This window comes from Poecilia reticulata, chromosome 4 (genome assembly GCF_904066995.2).
Source record: "Poecilia reticulata chromosome 4, P_reticulata-male-v2, whole genome shotgun sequence".
Classification (NCBI taxonomy): domain Eukaryota; kingdom Metazoa; phylum Chordata; class Actinopteri; order Cyprinodontiformes; family Poeciliidae; genus Poecilia; species Poecilia reticulata.
Window position 1 is genome coordinate 11,543,468 of NC_088833.1, and position 18,622 is coordinate 11,562,089.

The 18,622-nt window shown below is 36.6% G+C and overlaps 1 protein-coding gene across 1 annotated transcript in view; it reads right to left on the minus strand.

The window, feature by feature from the left end:
• Window positions 1-11,561, minus strand: part of ghrhrb (growth hormone releasing hormone receptor b) — a 31,809-nt gene extending 20,248 nt beyond the window's left edge. Inside the window, exons 1-2 of the mRNA XM_081606204.1 lie at window positions 11,113-11,561; window positions 6,846-6,954 (exon numbers count right to left, since the gene is read on the minus strand). Of these exons, the coding sequence (XP_081462330.1) occupies window positions 6,846-6,954; window positions 11,113-11,166 (163 nt within the window). The 5' untranslated portion in view covers window positions 11,167-11,561. The remainder of the gene's footprint in view (window positions 1-6,845; window positions 6,955-11,112) is intronic.
• Window positions 11,562-18,622: the final 7,061 nt, after the last annotated feature.

Genomic DNA, 18,622 nt, shown 5'->3' on the forward strand with positions numbered 1-18,622 from the left:
ATTAAAACGGCCGCACGGAGAGATGCAGCAGCACTCATTCATAATGAAACACAGCATTTGGCTGCTGCTGCAGGTTCTCCTGCCAAAGCTGCGAAGAAGAAGACATCTCGCAGGATAAACGAGGCTTTGAATTCGTTTTTCATTTATATTTTCCACTCCATCATAGATACAGATGACATCTTCATTTATTATGTTCTGCACTGACTCAAGATGGAGTACCTTCATATTGTTAAATACTGTAATACTGACAGATATCCCCTATAAACTGGGACTTTATTTAAATGGACACAGTGGTTATGGCTTAACAACGGTTTCAAGTGGTGATGGGAAACAGTTCCTTCTTCAGATGCTCACTGAAGCAAAGCAAACAGCATTATAGTGGGATTTAGCAATGGATAAATGGACTTGTGCATCTCATTATATAGTCATGGTTGTCTTTTTGTCTTGTTCACAATGAACAAACATGAGCGAAACGCTAATAAACATCAGTGCCAGAGACAAAATGCTGAAGGATCCGTGGTCTGTGGATGAGAAATAGAAACATGAGAACTTGACCCATTTGAGCACAATGAACTCACTTTCTTTTTCAAGAAACCAGTTTGAGACAAACTGAGGTTTGTGACCTGCTGCATTTTCCTTTTGGAAATACAAGACCTTCACACTGTGGTCATAAAAGGATGGACATTTCTCAACTGTTGACAAGAAGTTCACATTTTCTACCCCAAGTTCAGATTCAATGAACCAGAAAAATTTTCCGATCGATCATGGTCACATTTTACTGAGTCTTAACTGCCTGACGTGACCCTTCGGTTGCAGTGGCCCCTTTTCTTCAAGGCACAGTGCGCATTCCCCACATTCCCCATACTTTAGTTGTAATGAGCTATTGTTGCCTCCTATCATCTCAGAAAAGGTTTTCAATTTTTCACTGATAAACAAGATATTTTCATCCACACAACTGTTGCTCTTATTGTGTCTGAACTACCCAGACTAGCCTGTTTGGCGCAAACATCCATGTCATGTTCAAATCCATTTAAAATTTTTCATCTGGATTTTTGGTTTAAACAAGTCATCATCAGCATATGCTCAAATACACTAAATGTCTGATTTGATATTTTGCATTCATAAGCAGTTGAGGAAGTGGATCTAATAAATTATGCAATAAGTCTCAGTAACACAACAAACCACAAATATATTTTGATATGTAATATTAGAAAACTAAACAAGCTGGTAAAATTAAAATTTGCGATCATGCAAAGACGCAACAGCCCACCTGCAGTATTAGAAAACAAAATGTATCCTTGTCTATTTAAAGCCCACAGGGCATCTAAAGTGACTTACTGGTTTGTTTTTCTTGCTGAGGGCTGTGAAAGGTCAAACCTGGCTGAACAGTATTAAAGTAATTTCTCTGTCTCACCTGCTTTACTGCGACATTCAAGGATTCACCTGTCTGACATTTCTGTATCTGATTAAAAAAAAAAGGAAGGAAAAAAAAACCCATCTGCAACAACTTATGAAGAAAGATTTGTCATTCTCGAGGACAGACATGAAGGGGGAAGGAGTATTATATCGATCAAATGTCAGCCTAAATGGAAGGCCTTTATTTCCTCCTCAAGGTCTGGCCAGTTTATCCCTCGTCGCTTCATTTCTCAGTCTATTCCGGATTCAATAAAGCACAGGTACACTAACGGCTGTAATAGTGTTTCAAATATTAGAGTAGTGTAACACCCCTGGGATGGATAAAACTGTGAAATCTCTTTATAGCCCTTGTTATGAGATGCAGATAGAAGAACTTTATATCAAGAGATAATCTGAAGATATTAAAGAAAAAAATCTGTAGCTTGCCACTTGTTTAATCAAGCTGTTAGATTTTTATGAGGGGAGTATTGCATAAAATCTACTTTTTGAGCTTTACACCATGTTATCGTGTTATCCCTTCATCAAACACATATCTGGAGAATTTCTTTGATTCTTTCATGCATATTTGAGAAATCCTTGAATCTCCCCTGGCAGCCAGGGGAGATGACAGCGGTCAAGCTGTCATTGCACAGCTCGACCACTGTGTAATGACAGGGTGTCTGTGCTCTTGCTCTCACAAAGTGCTGCCTATTTTCACAAAGCTCCTCCTAGAGCTAGGAGACTCCGCCTCAGCATGTGAACTACTTCTCAGTCCATCACCCCCAAGAGAGATTGGAAATGGTAATGAGGCGTTGTTGCGGTGACATGCAAGAGTATCAGAAAGAGTATAGGAACTTCTTAAAGAGACAGATGTCAATTTCAAAGCATCAAATTGCAAAGTCAAATTTCTTTCAAGTTATTTTTGCTGCACACACTATTTTTGTAACAACTGAAGTTAACATAGTTACCTTTTTGTGCTATAAAATGACACCATGTGCCTGGAGAATACGTAATACAAGCCTTCTAAGGTTTTGTTCTGAAAAAACGTTTTTAAATTTTATCCCTTGAATTCCTATTTTTTCCTGCCCCACAAACCAAAGCAGTAAACGAAAGCAGTAAAATATTCCACAGGACACAACTTTAAGCAGATAAAAAAAATGTCAACAGTACATTACTCTTTAAAAGTGAAGGGAAAAAAATTACAGCATTATGCCTGAGAAATACAGTACTTAGGAAGTATAATGCACAGTCCTGGAGAAAAGAAAGTTTCCATGGCTGTCAATACAGTCCAACTTTGCTACTTCCATCTGATTAAAGAAAACCAATTCATTAATTACTCATTACCAGTGTGACTACCTCTGTAAGAGCAGAAGTTGTGTAAGTTTGTGAGTTTCTTCAGCATGTAGGCGTCGGTCCAATGCAAAGGTGGAAAAAAGCAGAAATGGCCTTGACAGCAATAGTTGCTGCACATCATGGGGAACAATTGCAAGGATGGATGGATGGATGGATGGATGGATGGATGGATGGATGGATGGATGGATGGATGGATGGATGGATGGATGGATGGATGGATGGATGGATGGATGGATGGATGGATGGATGGATGGATGGATGGATGGATGGATGGATGGATGGATGGATGGATGGATGGATGGATGCTACACTGAGAAAGATTTTTCACAAAAAGGAAAACAAGCTGCCGATCATCCCACTTCAACACAAACACATCAAACCAACTGCCCAGCAAAATTGTGGAGGAGTAATGAACTGATTTTTTGTGTGTTTGCTGCCACAGGGCCTGGGAACCTTGAAATTATTTCAAGTCCTCTGTATATTTTACAGTTATATGTGAGGCCATTTGTCTTACTGCTGAAGCTCAGTCCAAAATGGATCATCAACAGATCAATGATCTTAAGCATAAATCAACAACAGAAAAGCTGAAAAAGAAATAAATGAAGGTGTTACAATGGTACAGTCCAGGTCATGACCTAATTGAAGTGCTGTGGTATGACCTTAAGAGAGCTGTGGAAAAATTGGGTTCTGCAAAAAAAAAAGTTCAATGTAAAGTCACAGCAATCACACATGCCATTGATGTTTCATACATGTTGTTTGTCCCAAAAGTGTTATTGACTGTCATGGAAAGTGCCGGTGATTTGAAAATATTTAAAAAATCATGTTGGTTTTTATGGTCCATGGTTGTGACTTTTGGAAAACAGACTTTATCAGTAACCAAAGACGTATTGGAACAAAACTTTTGATTTCTGAGTTTGTTGATACATGTTATATAAAACCCAACATTACATGCCGAGGGAGGAAAACTGAAAAATACCAACATCCATATTACTGTCAAATCATTTGCTTTGACTGCTGCAGTAAACAGTGACACTTTCCACTAGTAATTAATTGTCAATATGTCAGCAGCAACTGACCTGAGAATATGAAGAGGGCAGAGCGGTCGAGCTGTGTAATGATCTGTGAAAAGGCCAGCAGCAGAAAGTGACAGCCACATGGAAGCTGGCAGTAACACACAAACATTCACATGGGTGGCTGATGTTCAGGGTGAGTGTAATAATGAGGATGGGGAAATAATAATAATAATAAAAAAAACATTGCTTTCTTGCTTTCTTTAAGTTGGAACATGACGGGGCATTTCCAAACTGTTTCCAGAAGGTTGGCACCATGAAACTGTCCAAAAGGTCAAAACTAAAAACTAAAACAGGAACTGTGTGGTTTATATCTGAGTCAATAGTTTAGCGTGTTAAATTTCCTGTGAAACACTTCTTTCCAAACTCAGACAAATATCTCTGCACACGTAAAGAGATAAAACTATTTCTCAGACTACTGCAGTAGCTCATCTGTTCAGACACAAAGACCCTCTGTTTTGCCACCTCAGAGTCTGATTGTCACATCTCCTCTTTGCTTGAACGCAAATGATGCAATTAATTATGAGCAATAGAAGCTGAGGTGTAGACTGGAAGCCCCACTGGTGAGCAGATGACGCTCATCAAGCGAGAACAAAGCTTAACTGCTTGGAATGATCATGTCACACAACTGAAAACACTTCAAAACAGAGCATTTCAGGTGTAATAAACCTGGCTGCAGACAACATCACAGAAGGAAAATGAAGCCCTCCACCCTGCACAAGCTGTTCAAGTGTTTTGTTTTGTTTTGAGGTGTGGAAAAAAAGGATGAAAGAAGAATCTTAACAGATTCAGATAGTTCACCTTTTACTCAGGTAGGTAGCAAACCTTAAAAAGGTTAGAGGCATTTCTCTCTACCTTTGAGTGTAGTCTGTCGAGCCGGATGAAGAAAACATACTTTTCATTTGGTAAAAGAAAATCAATCATTATTTACAGAAAGGTATCCAGCTGGACTACTTTGTACATCCATCAGACAGACAAGAATGTCTGACAAACACCCCGCCACACAAACTGACTGGTGTAGAAAGTTACCCAAAGTTTCAACTTATTCCCTCTACACATCTTTTCTTTTACAAGTTCAATGAGGCTGAAAGACAGCTGAAGCACTCGTCACAGACTTGTATAAATTTGTTTTCTGGTTCTTTGGGGAAAACAGAGATATTTTTACTCCAGACTCGACATGCAATTTCGTCTGGGAGTTGTAGCTGTGAGCTGAGACCTCCTCATATCAGGACCCCTTTGAATAACTTTTAGAGAACTCAAAAAAGCATCAGAACCCTACAAACATAGACTGCCTTTATTTTTAATCGGAAAGCCTGAACTGTTAAATAGGGAGGCCTATCAACCAATAGGAGAATCACAGATTGGCTAATTCCCATTGTATTCCCATTCATTGGAGCCTTTCCACAGCAATGACAGACCTGCAGACACTCACTCAAGTTCTGGGCAGTCTTTCATTTCATTCTGCTCCAACATATGAAGAAGACATTGTGAAACTGTTCTCCTTACGGCAGATGGTCAAACTTTGACTTCCCTGTCCAGAATGTCTTGACTGTGGTCTGTGAAAACAGACTTGAGATTGATGCTTCCTATGCCAACTATTCAAACAAAGCCATAAACCGAACCAGTGTCAATGTGAATGGTGAGTGAAGGTTCTTGGAGAAGTTCCCAGGAGTAATTAAGTTCACACTCCATTACACTAGATGGAGCGTGAGAGATACCAGGCAGTTTTGTGCATGCACAAAACTTCTATGTTTAGATTATGGTGGTTTATTTTAATTTTCCAAGCAGTCTTGAGTGCCTGTAAGTAGAGGCCTGTAAGTACCAGAGTCAGATATCTATGACAAGATAGAGTCAACCATGCACCGTTACACTAAACACGAGAAAGTGTCAGGGTTTCTTGCTGCGGCTCCTGGTTTTCACTGTCCTCACAAATGCAACACTGGTCATTGTTTGAATTGTGCACATTAAAAAACTGAAGTAAGGATTTGAAATAGCTAACACAAAGTGGAAGTCTGCTGGAGAGAAAGTATGTAAAAAATTACATATTTAAGAAATGAGTTAGAGGTACACACAAGCTTTGAGTCTATAGTTGCAATATTTCCAAAAACACAAAGCAATAGTCACACATGTCTAAAACCACATTTCTAAGAGTTGTAATAACCTTTGGATTCAGTTGAAAAAGCAAATAGAATGATACATTTTATTATAAAGCCAGAGACCTAGAGGTTATATACACAATGTTTTAAACCTCAGATATCAAGAAGAAGATTCATTTTGATGATTTAATTTCAAATTCTAGCATAGATGCTTTACAATATGAAATCTAGCATTGATTTCATATCTCTGTATGCAGTATCAAAATTGCAAGACCTGCTTAAACTGTAACAGATATTAGCAAATGACATAATTACAATGCATTCGCCCTGACTGACGAAAATGAACTCCATGCTTTCCCTCATATTACATAGATCATCTCTTTCTACTCTTTTTGTAATTCTGCCACCATATCTTTATATTAGTGTTTAAATTTGTCATCCTTGAGATCTTCTGAAGCCCATCATCTCACATTGAGATATTGGGTTTCCATTCTCTCTGCAAACCATATTTAGCTTGAGGATAACTAACTCAAACTGTGGTAGCTACGTGGGTGAGCACATAAAAAAGTTTACATTTGTTTGGCTTTGAAAGGTGAGGAACTAAGCATGAGCCATTCCAAAATTAAGGACGGTATGGCTAGTGTTTTCCCTAGGAAATACATTTTAATTCGGAACACGTGAAAACTAATTCACTGCATACTAATGGTGGCTGCTCTTTCAGGTTTTTATTTTCAAAAACAAAACAGAGAATGAAATGAAAATAAAAACTAGTATCATTTTCTCTTCAAGTTTAGAACTGGTAGTACTTCTTTACTCCTTATCTACCACTTGACAAAAAAAAAATAAAAACAATAATAAGGTTCGAATGGTTTTCTATTAATTATTTTTGCGAAGACTGAGTTTCTCCACAGCAGAATAACAACATACCAACCTGTCTTGGATGAGTAGTTGTTTTCCTCCTGTTCAAGAATATCGTAGCATTCTTCTTGAGCCTTCATGTGCTGCAACACCACAGCACAGTCTGGGTGCATGGCCTCCATCTGAAGAGCAGAAAAATCCAGTTGCACTTAAAATACATGGCTGAGAAATAATGAATAAACACAGCATGTCAGGAAAATTGTTTTGTTTTGGGGGTTTTTTTCCACTGATCTTTCCTTCAAACATAAAACTCAATACGGGGTAAAATATTATATAAAAAGTAAAATATTTCCACAATCTAATTTACTTCGGTGGTCTAAAAAATACTCCCTGATTATTTAAAGGTCACAGGCACAAGCAGTGTCTCATTGTGACAGCATAGTCCTATCATATCTCTCCTGTAAGTTTATGGAACAAATCTACTTTATACAAGCATGATGGTGGCAGAAGACTTTTCCTCCTGAGGCCACACAACGAGTCATTTTACAGTTCATCATTATGAATAGGACCTGGAGCACCTCGCATGACGAGGAGCAGACTCTGACAGATGTTTTCATGAAATCATCAGATGCAGGTGAAAGAAACCCGATTGTGTGCGAGAGACTAAATAATGTCCTCTGAGAGTGAACTTTAATTATTGTTACCTTTCATCCTAAATGGCAGCTGTTTCCCAACGTCGTCATTTAAATTCAATCATTGTTGTAATGAGGTCATTATCGCAGGGCCCCCGATGCCTATGGCCATTCTTAAATGAGCCGCCATCATTTACATTCAGAGTTTCACAGCGATGCAGAGGGTAGATTATTGTATGGTATTGGACGTCCTGACTGAGGCATGAATAATTTTAGTTGACATTTAAAGATGGAGCAGGTTTCCTGTTATATTCAGTTTAATTTTGACTACATGTGTAGCGTGAATTTACACCACCATGTTAAATCACTTCCAATTTTGGTAAGTGTTTTCATTTAGTCTGGTTTTAACATAATTTCTATATTCCTGTCTGAGTGCTTCAATTTGGATCGTATTTAGTATAAATGCAGAACAAGTCCCATGGATGCTCATTCTGCTCTGCAATAATGTGTTTGGCCTGATGGACAGAATTTCACTGCCCTTTATGCCTAAAATGGATGTACAGTGGAAAAGATGCTCAAACTCTCAAAAATAGTTTGACTGTCATTATTGCAAATGATGCAGTCAGGAAATTGTAAGTTAATCACAATCAATATCATAATTGTAATATTCAGCAATAAGATCACAATTAAAAACAATTCTGATATTGTGCGGCCCCTCCTCTGTAAGGAAGCTCAGAGTTTCTGACTCTGGGTAGATACGTGTTGATATAAAACAGGTGAAATTTGAATCAAGATTACTTATCAACAGAATATCAGTAACACCGATGTGTGATTAAACACAAATAAATCTGACCCTTTTAACTGTGTATTTAATAAGTGAGAGACTGGTGTTTGCTCTTATGGACACATAAACAATACAATCTGAGCTGGTTTTAATACCATAAATTATTTACGACAATATTTACTAGCCTATCTTTAAACAGCTTTTGAGATATATTTGTGAATAAAATATAAAGAGATTGAGTTTTCTCTTCATAATTTGATCTAAAAGAGAATCGCTCTGAGAGAATGGTGCATGTTTTTTTTCCTTGTGATTTTTTTTTAATTTGCCCTTTCTGAGAACTGCTTTCTTTTTTGTATTTTTGCTAATAATAAAACAGCAATTTCCAAACGTTTAAGCTTCCAAACCACTAAATACCAAACACAGAAGCCTGACAAACCAAGAGAATAATATCCTATAATTAAAGTCTGAAAAAAAGTAATAAAAAAAACATTAGCAGCACTTATTTAGTAGTTCTTTCTTTATTCACAATGTCATGAAGGAATTTGCTTTCCAATGTGGCACCAGTTGATTGGGGGTTACACACATTTGTTTGTTTTCTTAAGGGCTTGATAAACCTCTTCATGTCCATGTAAAAAAGCTGATTTATACTATTATTCATACTATTCTTAACTCATATGAAAAGCCATGCTCCACTCAGATACAGTTTCCTCTTACCAGGCGTTAATGCTCTGAAGAAGAGAAGAAGAAAATACAGAATAAGTCACTTCTTACCAAAACATCAATTCTTGTTGTCCCTGAGAGATAAATTACGCACTCTGAAAAAACAGCAGATCTCTCTTTGTTGCACTTTTGAAAAGCATTTTTGTTGTTTACATTTTGTTAGGTTCTGGCCTATCATTTTCATCACGTGCTGTGTGTTTGGCGCCTCCCTCTGACTGAGAGTGTTATTGTCCTTGGCTCAAGAAAACTGGAGTTTACAGAGGAGTTCAGCATCCAATCAGCGACTGCAAGGCGCCCAAGTGGGGTGGCTGCACACAAGCCCAAATTACCATTTTTCCACCTCCATGCTCAACATTCGGTATGTGTTCTTTGGCCAAGCATCTGTACTGCACCCTCACATGTCCAAAACAGATTATTCCAGAGGTCTAAAGGATCCTGACAATAACACTTTGCTAAACTAAATTTTCAGCCACTTAGCAGAGCAGATACTTTCTTCTTCAACTTTTCCAAAGAAACCATCCTTTTTTTTATTTTATTTTTTTCCACGTGTTTCGTGTGGTACTTTACCATTTAACATAACGAAGACCAGTGGAGCCATAGATGGAACTCTTGGGTTTTGCACAGTCTGACCTTGGGGGTCAACACCATGTTGGAATGTCCTTGGGGAAAGATGTAGCACATTGCATTTCCCTCCAACTCTCTCTGCACTTGTTTGGGTTTTTTTTTTAAACATTTTATTCTTTTCTAACTCCAAATTCTTTCCTGCATCTGTTTCCTAGAAGTGGGCTGCTGGCATTCATTATCTGGCCAAAAAAATCTATTGATTTCCTTGTATGTGGGAAAGAAAAACACATTGTCAATCGGTAGGGGACTGACAGGATGCAGAGGAAAAAAAGATGACAGCATGTTTCCTCATTTTGGCCTCCATACTCCAACTACCTGTGGCCTTTAGAATTGATTTTAAGGTTTTGCTACTTGTTCTGCAAGAAGAGACTTGCCTGAGGCAGTAGGTAATTTGATGTCAGGACTCAAAAGGTCTGGAAGAATTTCTTGCAGGAAATAAGAAGAGGAACCTCACTAAGTTTGTGAAAGATTAACAGTTTCATTTCTTGTTTGAGTTGTTTTTACTTTGGCTGTTTTCATTTATGCTTAATTTCTATTCCTTAGTACAAATCCAGTTCGGTGTTGAACTGTTTAGGTACTGTCAAAATGTCAACAGATCTGATTACTTTTGTAAATCATACTGCCAGAAAAATATATAAATGTCAAAATAAGGTAATTCATGTTTGTGTGTGAAGGAAAAAAAAAAAGATAAAATATGACATCTGAAATCCTTCTCACTCAAGTGTGGCCGCAGCTGGTGGAGATGAAATGCTGTGAAGTTCAGATGAGGTTGAAATTGAATAAGAGCGGAATATGTTTTTCCTTGAATTACCTGCATTGTTTGAAATTCAAACAAGAATATGTGTACTTTCACATGAGTGGAGGAAAAAAATTCATGATTTCCCTTTGTAGCTGTCAGTCTGCAGCGTGTCCGACGTTAATGGAGTCACAAGAGATGTTCGTTCTTTTCTTTAATCCATTACATTAGATATTCTTAAAGTGTGTGGCTTTTTGAAATGATTGATTCTTTTTGTTTGTGGAAAAATAATGCAAGTGTTCAAAAAAACATGTCAAATAGGTCAAAAACATAACTTTTTTTATTGGGTGTTCATATCCCAGAGGAAGTAAGAGCTCTAGAGATATAGTGAGATGCCCATTGAGAGAATTATGACACTAATTCACAGCTGACACAACAAACAGCAGGGACAGCAGGTGAGTAAAATCAGGTCATAAATTCACATAAATGTCAGAGGAGTTCAGGAAACTTTTTGAATTAACTCATTATCAGTTCACATTGATTTTAATGAGTAATTCATTCATGAGTTCTCTAAAAAGTTTAGATAAATGTAGATAATTAACTATTTATGTTACAAAGGTCAACAATAAAAACAGAACTTTCTTGATAAATATATATTGGGATCTAATATATTGAACTGTCAATTATTATGTAAAAGCTTGGTGCTTTATTTTATTTGGTAATGGAAATTAACTTTAATTATTATTAATTATTATTATTATTTTTTTTTTTTTTAAGGCAAACCCACCGGCATATCTATAAACTAATCTGAGTTAGTAAATCGGAAACTGTCGCCTTTACTCACCGTTTCCCAGAGCACCAGCTGCAGAATCAGAACCAGGTGAAGGAAGCTGTCCATCCTTGAGCGTCCAAAAAGCAGCAAACTGACCCGGGAAAGGAATCACGCTTCCCAAAGTAGTCTCAAGAAGCAAATTAATGAATAAATCTGTACTTAAATAATTCTTCAAGAATGAACACAAATATGTGTTTCCCCTGCAAGTGTTGGAGGCAAGCAAGAAGTGAGCGGTTCTCTGGGGTGTGTGTGGGAGGTCCGGGTGGCGCTACGGTGTCCGAGGGGTGAGGATGAGGATGTCCGCATGACGCGCGGAGGAGAACCGCCGCTGCACTGAGCTGAGCTCCGCTGCTCTCCTCCTCAAAGGCGGCAACAGAGACGAAGGAGGAGGAGGTAATGGAGGATGGGAGGATACTCAGCTGAAGGAGTTGCATCTCAGCTGTTGAGTATACTGCGCAAAAGTCCCAAAGTACTTATTATATTTTGCTTTTAAAGTGCTTTTCATCTTCAGACTGCAGACTTGAGGAAGGTTCTGATCTTTTTTTTTTTACTTTGGCTAGTTTTACACTAATTTCTAGTCAGGCAGGCTTTACTGAGTCATTCTAGGCTAAGTAAAAATAAATATCATTTTTAATAAATCTCTAGTCACTAAGTAACAGCCCAACGTTCTGTACATGGGGAGTCCAAATATTCATTTTTAGCCATCTGAATAATTTTGTGTTGCCATAATTTACACATATGCAGTAAACTAAAATTTTCCCGAAATAGAAAATGTTTGGTACAACACAGAGTATATGTCTTAATGTAACAATGTTACTTTTCAGTGACATTTGGTAGCTCATCTAAGTAGACTTGAGCACAATTATTAAACTTGGCTGCACAAAGCTTTTATGTATGATAAATATTTGAATTTTTGATTGTCACTTGGTTTAATAGTTGGATTATTTTGGACTGTGTATTTTTGTCAGTAATGGTGTTCCATAAGCAGATTTCTTTGTGTTTATCTTTGTTGTTTTTCTCTCTGTCCTGTTCTTTGTGCATTGGTTATCCTGTTTACTCATAAATAACAGTTTGACAGATAGAGGAAAATCTGATTTTAGCTCTAACCAGGTGAGTCCATAAATATATTCTCTAAACAACTGGAATACCTCAACTCAAAACATGATGATCTCTCAGATCCTGGTTCATGCCTGTTCTGTGTTAGTTTCCATTTTCCGGTATTATGCTTTCCGGACATTGTAATCTCCTGAAGATTATTTCTTGGCTCTATTTCTTTTTTTTTTTGGTCCTATGTAAGAAGACTTAAATCATTTTGTCAGATTGTACGTGACTGAAGATCAGTTCAGTTCTGCTTTCCACTAAACCATTAGAACTTGTTTACAATTTTTTATTATTTCCTGAACAAATTCTCAACTTTTATGTGCAAGACTAAATTCCTGGTACATAAAGGACTCATCTGGTTATCATTACCACAAACCCTTATTTAGGAATAACAGGAATATTGAGATTACGGGTCCAAAAGATTTTTATTTTATCAGAAAGAAGTGCAACAAATCCTTGGAAGATGAAAATGTGATGGGAGATGTGACGTTCCCAATGCAGAGGCTGGAAAACATACTTAAAGAACATTCTTAAATAAATAAACATAAGCAAATCATGATAAATGGGGAGTATACCAGGAATGTTGCTAAAGCTCTGCTTTAAGTAATGCTAGAGGATATAAGTGATGGAAAATAAACAAAAAATGGTAAACAAGACAAAGTCATGTCAACACTTTAGAGTTCAGACTAGAAACTCAGACAGGATCAATGGAGAAGTCTGGGAAACCATTCCACCCTGAACATAATCAGAAAAGAAATTATCAAAAATAAAAAAACAATGAAGGACCTTTCAGACAAATGTCAGGGAGTGATTCACAGTCAAATAAACCAAATATAATATATGGATTTGAACACTTAAAGTCCAAACACTGCCAAAAGAAAGGCAGAAAATGAGGAAATTTGGAAAATAGTTTTGTTTGATATCTGGAATTTATCCAGAATGCATCAAACTGTGAAATGAAAAAAAAATCACTACAAATGCCTCTGCAGTAACCATCATAATAAGTTCATTATGTATTTTTATGCAAGAAAATTGATTTAAAACAAACCACCCCTACCTCATCATCAAAATATATTGAAAACTAAAGCCACAATGTAGCTCTTAGTTTTTAGTTTTTCTTTTGTCAAAGAAATAGCTTCTTTGGTAGAAAAAGATATATGTTTATGTAATATATGTTTTTTACTGCTGGGACGCAAGATTATATTTTATAAAAGCAGACAATGCCTGATGTGTCTGTGTTGTGCTATTGGGTACATTCATCTGGAGAATTGCTCTGCTGCTCAGGACAGTTTAAATAAACAGAATATTCTTAAACAGTGGACAGCTGCCCACAGAGCAACACTGTATCTGTGTGTGCGTGCGCGTGTGCGCGTGTGTGTGTGTGTGTGTGTGGGGGTGGGGGTGCGTGTGTGTGTGTGTGTGGGTGCGTGCGTGCGTGTGCGTGTGTGTGTGTGTGTGTGTTGGAAGCATGATTGATGATTTGCTGCACTTTTGGCAGATTCACCGGACCACCGGCACTGAACATCCTACAGACAACACCTGCCGAAAGCAGAAGAGGTTTGGAGGCACTTTATACAGTGACTTGGGGTTTCTTCTGCATTCATGGACACTGCATCACAAAAGCCCAGCGATGGAATGAGATTCAAAATCATGCATCCACTTTTGTTTGAAGTTATGTTCATGTTCGTTATCCATGATCAGAGCAAGAAAGGTAGTATGATTACAAAAATGTTGCTGCAGGATGACTTCATGCTTTGTTAAAGACAGCAGATACGTTTTATTCCAGGAGTGTAGGAAGCAGTTTATTCTTTGAGACCCACGTTAGGTCGGTAGGTATTTCCATAACAGCAGGTTGTTTGATCTGTACATAGACATTTAGTGGTTAATCTGCATGGTGAAACATTGACTTGGGTCTTTGTCCATCCTGGTTGGCTTCAGTTTTTAGCTTTGTCATTATTACTCTGATTGTAGCTATGCACAAGCTCTGGTAGTTAACAATTATTTATCAAAATTGACATACATGCATCACATAACTGTCTGTGCAAGGTGTGGCATTAATGACTTTGTTAAAAGCAATTATTTCTTAATGTAAGATTGTTTTTATTTTTTCTACACAAAATAAATAAACTCAAACAAAATAGGAAATTTTTCAAAATTTTTAGTTTCTTCTGCTGTAAAGAAAATTAATTGTTTTTACACATCTTTTCTAGGTGTGTTGAGATATTTAGAAACCACAGTAGCACATTATGTTTTAGCAGATTTAGTTAGAAATACTTTATTGCGTGAAAGAATAAACATTCTAATACAGATATGGTGCACATACAGTCATATTCAATAAGTTATAATAAGCAAGTACTTGAACTTGAAATATGCATTAAAAAAAAAACATGATTTTTTTTAAAAGTACTTTAATTTGAAATATGCATTTCAAGTTCAAGTACCAGTAATTTTTAAAACTAACCTTTAAGCAAGTAGTAAATACACATCTCATTAAACCAATAGATTTGTATTAAAAAATTTTGATTTTTCTTGTATGATCTAATATTTTAATCTTCTAAAAAAACTAAATGTTGTGTTTTCTGTCACAACATTTAGTTGTAAAGAGAAAAATTCTACTGATTAGTTCAGTAATAAATTATTGATAAAATTGTATTTAAAGTTTATTGAAATAAATATGTTTTAATTTATTGACTACAAATTAATTTCTTTTAATAGCAACAATTGTATGTATGATATTTGCAACATCTCTGTACATACGTATTCAAAAAATGATGCTAGGAGCTTTTGTATCAGCCAAATGTAGCTCTTGCTGATGATGTTATGTCTGCAGATTTACAGAATTTTGTGAGTCTCTTAACTTTTAACCTACAGTTCACATCCTTTCTGTTTATCCAGATTTGCTCTTTTTGGGTTGGTCGATCCGAGCCTTGAACAACATTCCAGCTTACTCTGTGTGTTTGCTTTTTGTCATTTTTGGACACCTGCTGTTTGCAGCTGCACATCCACGCACTGTTCCAAGAGATGATCTGAATCTGCAGAGGAAATGTCTGAGGCCAATTTGTCACGTATCATTTACTTGCTGTCACTTTGCCAGTAAAAAGGCTGGCTGTGACGTTAAAAGTAAAAAAAAATACAAGATGCAAAGTCCAAAATGTGGAACCACTGACATTTTAGCCTTTTAGTACATTTGAAATGAATATTTGTCATTATTATTTTCTATTTTAGGTACTGGAATTTTGATATTTTATCTTATTTCTGTATGTATACCAATTTGTGCTTTTCAAAAAGGTGATACATTGAGACATAAAATCTTGCTTTTAGGAATATTCGAGGCTACTACATGTTTTCAAACAAGTTAACTTTTGGCAATTAGTTGATTGTACAAAGCTGGAAGTAATGAGTTGTAGAATTTAACTAAAGGTTGCAGTTAATCTTTGACTAATTAATTTGTGATTTAATAATGTGAAATGTTACTTTTTGACTCTGGATCTGGTTGGTTTGGAGAGCACCTTAATAAATAAAATGATCATTTGGAAGGTGAATGCTATGTTTACTCAAGTAATCACAAATCTTACAATTTGTTGGATCTGAAATACTGAGGCATGACAGTATTCTGCAAAAACAGAAAAATTGTTTTCTTAATTTTACAGAGAGTACTGCTTGGATTTCATGTCATCATACTGCACTTTCCCATCTGCCTAATTACCTGGAAGTCAAACTAAACAATTCTTCCATATGGAAGAATAATTTTGTGGGTTGTAATTTTACTGCAAAAAATAATTCATTAAACTTTTTCACGTTTTACCACATTAAATCTACAAATTTTATCATATCTTGAGAGCATAACTGTGGAATAAAGCAAAAAAATTACCTCTGGAAAATTACATCTAAAGTTATAAATTAAAAAAGCAGTAAAAGATAGACATTTCCAGTTACGAACACCATTTTATGACAAATGAGACCAGATATGCAATTTCAGTAATTGTGGGTCTTCAGAAATTAATAGCTGAACACAACATTTGACACACTTTTCATAAATAAAAGAAAATGTTGAAAAGTCTGTTCTATTTTACTTGAACTCACATTTATGTGCTGTTTTGTGTTAGTCTATAAACTGAAATCCCAATACCCATATAGTGAAGTTTGTCGTTGTAACATAACAAAACGGAGAAGGGTTCACTGGGCCATGAATGCTGTAGCATAGAACGGTTGCTGTAGAAACATTTTATGTGTTTCTGCCCAAGATAATAAAGAAAAAAACAATAATGCTTTTTAGTTAATAATCTCAGCACATAGATTTCAAACTATACAAGCATGACATTACAAAGTACCCTTTTTTTTTAAACTGGTTATCTGAAGTAAATATATAGTCTGGAATGCCAAAGATTGGATCATTTTAAGTAATTTTTGGCTATTATGAAACTTTATGAAAAAAAAATGAATCAATCTTCAGCAGAGCAATGACATTTAGATCCAAATACCAATCACAGAGAGAAATTGAGGTACGTTCACTGTAGAAATCATTGTTTGAGCCTGTTGATGACAGATATGTCATCTGGTCAAATACAGTTTCTTAAGTTTTTCTCTGCAGAGACAAAGGCGTGTCTGGAACCACCTCTGAACAAATCATGAGCTCAGGGAAGCTGGAGTAAATTGCAACATTCATCATAATACATTCACCAGAGCTTCTGTTTCTCAGCAGAATGCAGATGGAGTTCAAAACCTTTTCAGGACGTCCCTTTCTTTCCTTTTGTGTCACAGAACATGCATCATTTCAGCTTCAGAAAATGCACCTGACATGTCCTCATAGGCAACATGTAAGCAGTTGTATATTTGAGTTGGAGGCTGCTTTGTTGAAGCTCTTTGAATCACCCTCTCTGCATTGCCTTTTTAAGTCTCTAGTTGTTGATTTGAGTTGAAACTGAAGATGAGGTAAAAGGAACAATGATTATCAAAATGCAATTCTGACAGATTCCTATATTTAAAAAAAATAATGTTTTTTTTTCATTTGAATAGTAAAGCAGATTTGCCACTTTTAAAGTGGAAAAATTATGAAATTATTAATCATGGAACCATTTATTACATCACCAAACTTTGGCATTTTTAACAGCAGAAGGACACTTTTTAGATCCGTCTGACGTTTGAATTCATGTAACGGTCTCTGTAGCGCTCGTCCTAAGCCGAACGAAGATGGTCAACTTAAATGTGAGTCTCTGTATTCTGGACGCAGTCCTCTGAAGGTCAGATTTAATTGTGTTGCCGAGAGAAGTGTCTAGCGTCTATCTTTCCATGCTTTCTCATCTGACCTGGACACTAATGGGTGTCGTGGGCAGTACTACTGGTAAACCGGTCAAAAGGCAGATTTGCAGGAAATGATCCACGGGGGATGTGCTCATCTGATGATTATGAAAGGAGTCTGGACATCAGATGTCACACTGAGAAAAATGTTTTCCGGCTTCATAAGCTGGTTCTGACTAAAAATATGAATAAACTGTGAGAAGCAGTTCAGCATTTTCATGAGAAGCACACAGGCAGACACTTTCTTTGAGGTCAGAGTAGGCATTATATTGTCAACTCTTTTTTTATTTTAGAGAAAAAAATTAAAGTTAAATTCATGCTTCTTATAATTTTTAAATTAAATCACTGCATTCCACTACATATTATCAAAAAACACCTTCAACAAAGAAAGTAAATAAATTAGGCAGCTGTGTACATAAAATGACCAGCTCACATTCAAAGTTTTTTTATAAATAGAGATTTTGATGTGGTCTTACTTTTTTTATATATTTAATAAGGCAACAATTTAAAAAAATTTTTGCAAACGTTTAATGTTCTCAGTGTTTGTTGCACTTATTATAAGCAAAACGTAGTGAGGCCCTCAGCACAGTGAGGGCCTCACTACGTTTTCTCTGTGGCCATGTGACTGTAAATGCTTTCCTTTGTCCAGGCTACGTACATTGCATCAGTCTAGCAGCAGCTCAGATAAAGTCAGAGCAGCTTCACTGCACAGCCACATCCACGCTCAGCCGTAATACAGTGATGCTTCACAGCTGCACTGATCCCAAGGTAACAGTCGCAATTACTGCTCCAACCTGCTTCCATCAACTGCTGCATCTGTCAATGGGAGTTCAGGTCCACTTGCAGCAAGATTTGTGCCTGAGCAGACGCGTCTGAGGGTGTATTCACCCAACATGTAGCAGCAACAGTCGATAATCACAATCAGGGTTTTTACAGCACGTTATGTTTGTTTGCTTCCTGTAGGACATTTGTATGATGTTCAACATAACAGAGGATGCCATCTTAGTATTCATCCATCTTCCGCCCGCCTGCTTTAATTTTTTTGTAGACACACAGAAACAGCTGGATGTTCCTACAAGAGCATGAACCAAAATTCACTTCAAAACTGGTTGTGGATTGCTTA